The 9,199-nt window shown below is 43.6% G+C and overlaps 1 protein-coding gene across 1 annotated transcript in view; it reads left to right on the top strand.

Moving 5' to 3' along the window:
* The window catches only part of T265_02573 (hypothetical protein), a gene marked incomplete at both ends in the record, with an annotated part of 81,445 nt that overhangs the window by 64,022 nt on the left and 8,224 nt on the right, over positions 1–9,199 (top strand). Inside the window, one exon of the mRNA XM_009166852.1 lies at positions 3,711–4,206. Coding sequence (XP_009165116.1) covers positions 3,711–4,206 — 496 coding nt within the window. The remainder of the gene's footprint in view (positions 1–3,710; positions 4,207–9,199) is intronic.

Raw genomic sequence — 9,199 nt, 5'->3', positions numbered from 1 at the left:
CAATACCGGCGTAGTCGCTATTCAGACCTTCCTGCTGAAAGTCTGTCAGAAAACAGACCATCTGAGCGTCCATGTTCAGTGTCATTTCGTTATTGGCACTTCTCTTTCGAGTACTCACTGCACATCAAGAAAACTAGCTAAACTTTAGGCCTGTTAATGCTTTGATGCTTCTGGGGTTTACGTTCACTACCAGGATTCCCCACAAGGTAAACCGGAAGAAGCCACTTATTCGGTAATTCAACACCCCTTGAATCCGTGCCGGGTAGTCGTTCAGACGTAGGTGAATTTGCACTAAAACGCCAGATCAAGAATCCTCCTGTCACAAAACCGAAATTAACTTGATTCCTCTTGGTTTAGTGATTTTGGGGGTGCATGATAGAGAAATTTCTCATTGAAAAAAAAAACGCCTGGAGAGTAATTCTTGAGGGGTGCATGAGAAATTTCTCATTGAAAAAAAAAACGCCTGGAGAGTAATTCTTGAAGCCCCTTCATTAAAAACAGTTTATCCTCACCGAGCGACTTCCTCCTACGGTTTGCTTTAGTGTGGTTCAGAATACTGGGTTCCCACACAAGTCACAAATGAACATTACATATTCATCTCGATTCTTATTAGTTCTTAACACAACTAGTGTGATTCCAAATAGTCTTAAAGCAAGAGCAAAGAGAAAGGTTTTACAAACCTGAAAGCAGTTAGGAGGAATTCCTCAGGTTTCAGCGAAATGGTAATACTTAAAGCAACGGATGAATATGGGGAAGTACATGATCAGGGTGTGACTTGGTATTATGTCGCAAGCAGCATTTCTGAGACAATACATCTAAACAGTGGTCTGTCCGAGTGCACATCAATTCATGCACCCTAAACATTGTGACATTGCATTAGACAGTACGGAGGGCAATCTCACTCACACATGCACTCACACGTGCTCTGACATATATCTTCGATTCATGTCCCGTGCTAATCATGCTGCAGTCTCATTAATCGCGTGTTTACGCTATCGGTGTAGCCGAATAAACGTGCTTCCTTTTCACTAGTCCACACCGTCACACGTACCGCCTGGACTGTCAATTTTGTTGTAGATAGCTGAGCTCCCCGCATCTTGAAATTCTGGGCAGTTTCCTCATTGTGCAGTCATGATTGATGCGTCATTGCATGAGACGCTATTGACATCGCTCCGGGTTTGTGGAAGTCGGGTTCCAGATCGGGAACTCTGAGTCACGCATAAGTTAGACAGTCCAGAAAATCATATTGGCGGAGTTCGAAACTTCTCGACACTGTTTATAGACAAGTAAGCAAAGACATACGACACATCTCGCCTGTCCGTGCATGTGGGGCCAACAGCAGACATAGATCCCAGGCAGCGTCGCATGTTTATTACCCATTGTGCGAGAAGTGAAGTTCGATTTGTCTACGCAGTTTGGATCGGCAGCTAAAGACGCTTTAGCCCTCGTTGAGTGTCCTTTACATGGTCCCAATCCGTTCCTCCAGAACACAGTCAGTCAAACCAATAGTTCGTCTTAACTTCTGCAACCTGTGCAGTTTTATTTGCGCGCACCGAGTCTGTAGTTGCACACCTATTTCAAAACGTGTGACGGGTTTGTCGTAGAAGGATGTTTGGGTGTATCTGGCAGGAGCAGGAGGCTGTTAAAGTGTAATATATGGTTCAACATTCAGAGGAAAGGTCATTGTGCGACATATCGACTGGGATAAGCTACTTCCCAAAAATGGTAACCACTGACACCACACCACACAAACACTGGCACAGGGGTGAGGTTGTGCATCCCATGAGTTTTTGTAGTTATAGGTCAACCGTAGCACAGGGAGGAGGTTACGATTTTTTTCTTTCCACAGACCTACTGCTCAACAGGCGATCAGATGTGGTTCTTGTCCGTATATAGCTCACCAACGAAATGAATTACATGTGTAAGGTCTCGGTTGCAGTGTGGGTTAAGTTGATATCGACTCAGTGACTAGCACCAACTGGGTTATCCATCCTTGATATTCCAATCCATTTTGTGCAAATAGTGACTGTGACTTGTCTATCTCTCCTGCGTTCTTGTATCATAAAGACTGCACCGGGCACGTCAATCTGGAGGCCTTCGTTCTGGTCATTCATCACAAAGCTTTGCACACGGCTGTACAGTCGACTGAAGTGCTGTGTTGGAACAAGGTTCTCACAGTCTGGATAGAAATGATCGTATTCCTTCAGGGACCGGGGTGATTAAAAAGGTCCTTGAACAGCACGTACTTTTTTCTCACTTCACCACATCCCGACTAACAATGAACTTCCTGTGCCACCTTGCTAAATGTTTGCTCGCGTTGCTACTCGCCTTTAAATCTGATCTCAGAGACTTGACGCATAACATGTAATGTTTTAATCTGGACCCGGCAGAACGATTCCGCAACTGACGTTTTTTTGCTAGACACAACAATAAGTTCAAAACTCCCTCCGATTCCTTGCTGATGGATACCAGATAAATCAAACCCACCTCCTTGTGCTTGTGTTCATACTGCAAGTAGAATTGAATCTGAATGCGAGAAACAGTCTCAATGTTTATTTGATAGGGGAAACTTAAGTCGTGGTCCTGAATGACTGTCCACCACCGTACCCCATGTCCTCCATTTTCCATGACGCATCCACTAGAGTGTTTGCTGCTTCGCGGGAACAAGAAAAGACCTATCCAACAAAAAGGAACCAAGATGTCAAAGAGAAACCAAAGTCACCCTTAGAACAGGGTCGGGTGAGCTAAGCCAGTATGTGGCTGGAGAAACCCACAACAGCCCGTTGTTTGTATTGGATCTATGCCAATAGACCACCATTGTTAAATCACCGCCATCGGTGTGCCTGCAGATGGAGCACTGTAGGTGAGCGCAATAGCCACCTGGAAAGCTAGACCCGGGGAGGTAGAAAGTCTCGAAGCAGTACACAAGTCACCGATCCTTCACTGTAAGCTTGTAGATCAGGAACGCCACTTCAAAGTAATGCAAAATGGAGTTACTAAAGTAGCGGCAAAGTTTCACAAAACTGCTTAGTTTCTTGTGGGGAACAAGCTCCGGTCAGCTGAGCAGCGGGATTAGTTTTGAATTTTTCGCCTTAACACCTTTAACGAATAAAAAGACTCAAAACAACATCTCGTGCTTGGGAACCTACATTTCAGTGTTCTAAACTCGAGGCCACCAACCTATGGGTATTGCAAACTTTCTTTCAGCAGCTGGCTGTAAGTCCCACTATACGGTACGTGGATGATTATGTCATCTAGGCATGAGGCAGTCATTGCGTGCGAAGTCACAGGAGACTGATTGCACAGTACACAGAAAAGTGGTAGGGGCATTGGATACCCTTATGGTAATGCTTCGAATAATTGCTGTTCGAAAGTAACTTGCAAGATAAAAAGCGGAAGTAGGCTTTACCGTTTGCATTTTGTTGAGAATGGATCCGAAATCAGCACCAAGGAGCTATTTTACTGGGTCTAAAGAAACTATCAAAACGGTAATGTTGCATCCATGTTCACGGTAGATACTCTCCAATTTTGCTGTTTCATATAAGGGTTTTCTTTCGGTGGTAAAAATTCATGAATGGATTTCTTGTTGCCATCTAAGGATTAGTGAAGGTCCTCTACTTACAGGTCATATGTTTCACCCCGACACCAAAAAAATCGATTGCCAATGGTTTTGAACGCAACTGAGTGTAGTGTGGACGATCAGCTGACAGTGTTCAAGGAAAGAAACCAGAACCATCTCATGCTTCACAATGCATTCTGTTCACCTCTGTCTGTTGAGCAGCATGATCTCAGTGATCATTCTTGTCCATACGCTACGGAGTCTCCGTGTGCTAGATCTTCATCTGGCCCAAGAAGTTACTGAATCAGAGTTGAACGCTGACCATTTTGTTCAGTCACGCATCGAGGCCCGATCCTTTATAAAGATTATTTTGGATGGTACTGGATCGACAATTTGCGTATTGTTTTGGGGATTAGCAATAGTTGTCCGTCTGCGTCCTCGTGACCTCACAAAGAAACAGTACAAATTTTACCACATTATATCCACAGTGTTATGGCAACTGCTGGTCGTGCCCTATCTACTAGGTTCCCTGGTCCATAGTATTTACCTACTATTTATTATGCTTGATGATGCCGGTTTTGTGCAATCGGAAACGGCAAATTCGCTACGCGATGCGTTCGTCTCTCTATCATCATTCCAACCAGAAGGTAAGTCAGCAGTTTCGAGTGTGCCTTACTGACAACAGCGAATTTTCACCAGATCACATCAAGTGAACATGCTTCGAGAGTTTTATGTAACAAAACTGACACCGATAATCAATCAGTGGTAGTAATATAATCACGGTGATAACAACGATCGTGACAATGACGGTGTTGATGATGATGATGATGGTGATGATGATGATGTGGAATAATTTAGGATATTTCTTCCGCCCAGAGGAACCTCGGTCTATGCAGATGCCCTTGTTTACAGAATTCCTTTCTATGTAGCCATGTTTTAACGCAGCTTTTTTTAGGACGCTGAGGCTTTGGCTAGGGAGATAAGGCTATCATTGTTATCCCAAATCGAACTAGACTGAGGTGGTTTGGCTGCTTTTGACTCCTTCCATTCCATGCGTTGGATTGCGGTTTTTGCCAAAATGTTGTCATAACACCTTAATCACTGTTGGAATCATAACAGGTTGTCTTCCTCAGTCGACCACTGACATCTCTTCGGTATTCAGATTCCGTTATTGGGAGGTAAAGACTCATTTGTAAACTAGGATGAAATTGAAGTGAGGGATACTATACCGACTTTATGAATGAGGAGAGGTGAAATTTCATAAGTCTGTATCAGTCCTTCAAGTAATGGCGTGTTGAAGAAACTGTCGAGGGGTATTGCGTTTCCTGGCAACAACAGCAACTTAACTTGCAAAAGCACGTCCAGACCTAATATGTCCTTTTTGATACTCTTACCTGCTAAATACGTTTGAAAAAAATTGCTGTGTCAACTGTATAACACTGAAACCGGTATGGAGTTGTCAGAAACCAACCTGATCTTGAGCATGGTCTTGATTTGGATGATGAATTCTATTTCTTCAACTATATAAGATTGGATCTACTATGTCCCAGCTGCTGATCCATGTATTTAACCTGAGCACCTAAACAAAAACTTCGTCCTTGTTTATCCTATGGCATGTATCGATAGAGAACTACGATTCAAATATGCCAAACAAAAGATACCAGACGGTAGTATCATTTAGAAAAGCAGACATTGCACTTGGTGGCTCAGCCAAACGGTAGCAACATCTTTCAACATGCTGGAAATTCGTATCTATTCCGGCTTAGGAAGAATATTCCTTGAATCTGTCAACTTAACTGACCCTCAAACAAAGCTATAAGTGGCATTTCTGAACATCATGTGACCAAACAATGCGATATTAAGTTGCATAAATTCATCCTGAATTTTCACCCCAGTACAGATTACTCTGGATCGTTTTTCCACAACTTTCGTCCTGTAAGTGAAGTCACTTCGTGCCAAACGGTCTGCGAAACCCTATACGGCTGTTTACTCCTTGTTGGGAATCATTAGTAGTAACTTCTCGGACATTAATCCGACACCTTAACACGAGCGGTTGGTCAGCAGTATGAATAACTTCCACTTGGAGGTCACCATGGACAGCAGTGTACCAGCAACACACAATGGCTCTTAGCTACCATACAATCATGAAGGAAGAATGTCTTAGTAAAAAAAGAGGCGAAAGGTAGGAAGTTAGTACGATGAAGCCGTGTATTCTTAAGTAGAATGATCAAGAATAAGGCGCCCGCACCTTTGGATGGCACTAAAATAAACACCTCTGATCATCATATCGGGATTGAGCAAGCCTCCTTCGTAGACCCAAACTCGGAGTATAACAACAGGTGAATTGTTAGCTGAGTAAACTGATTAGGAAGTAACAGCAAGTGCAGACAGTGATGCAACCACCGATGTCTCAGAAGTGTTACTGGTGTCGGATGGCGTCAACGAAGCAATTAGGAAAACGGTATTTGGGTGTGCGATGGGTACTCCACCAGCGGAAAACACCCAACACCAGGAACTGCGGTGGCCAGACCATATTCCGAGACATCGTCTATCGAAACGAGTGTTGTTCCCCATGCCTCCTTCAGAATGGCACGAACCACAAGGTGGACAATGTATGGTATGTTGGAAGGGTATGAAAGATATTACGAAGAGTCTGTGTTGTTGATGCGGAATGTCTTACGGGATGGGATCGCCGTGACCCCTTCTGCGACTGACTGGAGAAACTGCAAGAAATGTCAGTGGCATTCGTGTTGCCACTTTCTTTCCAGATCGTCTGGTCTAGCGCCTGGTGGCGGACGCGAAATGTTTTCGGTAAGTAAGCACCATATCCCTCCCTTCGTCCACTCCTTTCTGTCCTTCTTATTTTAGATATGACTGATTGAAACTTGTGGTTGTATGGCACTAAAACACCAGTGGTAACACGGATGTTTCTGTCCCTGATGATAGTACTGATTTGCCTTCGCGCAATTCCGTTGCTTACTGGTTGCAGCCAGCTAAATTTTGCCGTACGACGGAGACGAGACACTTGAGGATGCCTGAGGTCGGAGGGTAGGAGAGGATAGGTCTAATAGACATATATAAAGACCGCGCATCAACTTTATCTATCACAGTACAATCACGGGTTTCGCGGCACTGAAGTTATGTGAGCTGATCAGCTAAGGCAAGTCCCTAATGCTGAGGTTTCAGAGAAGCACTGGGGAATAGAAAACCTTGAATTAAGACTGTCAAGGTGCAAAATGTGTGCCAAAATATGTGAGCATCTCCGATTATTCTGTTAAAAGTACTTTGCGTGGACAATGGTCAAACAACGAAATGATATACAATCCGTGATAACTTAATGAAAAAATCGAACAAGAAAGAAGGGAGACAAAACTGAAGGACTGCAGGTTTTCAGCACGCCTTTGAACATTTGACTGCATACCTTTACTCAAACGGAGTTGTGCGAATAGATGGTACAAAGAATCTTCACGAAATTTAATAGTATCCTCTCGTTGCCAAAAATACTACAGAGAGTTCAATTAGCCACTGAGTTGGCGGCTCGTTAAAATCGAAGTAAACCGCTAAAGTTGTTCGGCAGTATATATGGCGCTCCTCAGGAACCTGACGTAAAGTTACGATAAATGCATCTTGTGTCAGATCGAAGTCTTGCGTGGTGCTTTCGGAATGAAGGTAGGCGTCAAATAGGTAAAACAAATAGCTGTGTAACGATAGACGGGAGACTTATATCCCTGTGGAGATTTGGGCATCTTTTTTGAATCCCAAAGTGAACGATGATTAATTTTAATTCTCTAAAAAACGTTTTTGTTCCCAAATAAGGACAAGTAGCCTAGTCAAAGCGGAACACAATGATTCTCCTTCATCTCTGAACAACTCTGTGGGAAACTCACCTAGTCCAACAGCTCGATAAAGCTTCAGTGCCGAAAGACATTAATATTTCATAGAATGAGGGTAATCTAAAATCAAAGACCACGGCTCACAATTGACGGGAAAAATGAAAGAAATAAGTACAAGAGAAAAGGGGCGAGATAAACTATTGTTGAAGATGTTTCGTTCAACGATCTAGACGCAGGTCTTTGTGTATTAGGTCCGAAAGAATATCTTTGATTAAATAATGGAAATTCTGTTGAGTTTTGTTTCGTAGATTAGCTGGAACAGCTCTTGTGCATTCCCAGTTACACTGAATTCTCCCAACTCTTGAGCTTTCTGGTTCCACCACAGCTCCCTCTTCACACACAGACTAAGTTTGAGCTGCTGTCTAATTGGTCGTCTAGCGGAAAAATAATCTAAGTCAGAAGATATGGACCGCCTCGTATAGTGTGATAATGGCAGTTTTAAAATCGAGTGGTTTCCATGTACGCACCCAAAAATGTCACAAGTAAAATATCTGACGTCACCTGTAGCAGTGGTTATGTTTTACCCAGTTTCGGCCAATGTCTTTCTAGTACACTGTGCTGTATGCTTTGGTTTGTCTCCCTAACTTGTAGCTCACAGGGTTTTCTACCGTCAAAATGAGAATTTGTTACTGGGTTTACCGGTAAAGTTTAATGAAAGTCAGAACCGACCAAGTACATATTCTGCAATCAAGGACTGGATCACACCATCGATAGCTGACGGAAATATGGTCCGTTTGACTTCAACTCTGCTCAACTGTAGGGGGAAGCCGGGCATAAAAAGGTTTCCCCGCCTCCAAACCCACCACTACTGAGAAACAACTGGTGATCAGTACAAAGATGCAAAAAACTGTCGTCATTATCATCGCATTGTGCGTCCAAACTAAGCATTCCACAAAGTCGTCCTTCTGACGAACCGGAGCGTCCCACCTGTACATTGAAATCTCCTGCCACTATGACTACATGTGAACTTTTCTGATGGATATGAGGGTAGCCAGTTCTCGATAGAAGTTGTCTTTCAATAGTTACTGTTCGTTGGTGCATAACTAGGCACAACAAAATGAACGTTTAGTATTTCGGCCAGTGCGAGCTTTTGTCAAAGTATAAAGTTCGACATCATATAGACGGTTGTTTACAGATATCTTGTGAAACGATGAAGCCTCACCTAGTGAACCTAGGTCTATGTCAACATCGGCTCCACCCACTTGAGTAGTGGTTTGTAGAGCCTAGATAGAAAGGGCGCTGTAAGCCTAGTAACCGTACTTGGATCGTGTTTCTCTAGTTTAAGTGATGCATCAAATAGGTCTTTGATTCAAGTGCCAAAGCTGCAATATGCATGAGGGTGATTGTCGAGTGGGGCAAGTCAGCAGTTAAGACACAACAATGGGAAAAGGCAGGAGACATCAGCAGCCGCGCATTTTCGCTTATCTTCCCTAGTTTATGTAGCCTGAACAGGCTGAAATCAGGCTGATGTCGACCATGCGATGGTCGATGGGGCATAAAGGTAATCTTATCTGTTAAGTTTATGGCAATTTGTGGGCTGAGTTACCTCCAGAGCACACAGACCTAGAGCGGAGGATGACTGGGGTTCTTAGCCAAAGCCCCTGGATCAAGAACCTAACCCCAGGGCATCGGAGCTAAGCTTGAAATTGCTCGATTAACTCAAATTTTCAGGAATGACCTGCCACACTCTTTCCACCTCCCAAATCGGAAGGTCCAAGTGGCAGTGTTCATAAAACCCCCATCTGTT

This window comes from Opisthorchis viverrini, assembly GCF_000715545.1.
Source record: "Opisthorchis viverrini unplaced genomic scaffold opera_v5_31, whole genome shotgun sequence".
NCBI classification, from domain to species: domain Eukaryota; kingdom Metazoa; phylum Platyhelminthes; class Trematoda; order Opisthorchiida; family Opisthorchiidae; genus Opisthorchis; species Opisthorchis viverrini.
This window is presented reverse-complemented; position numbering and strand designations above follow the sequence as displayed.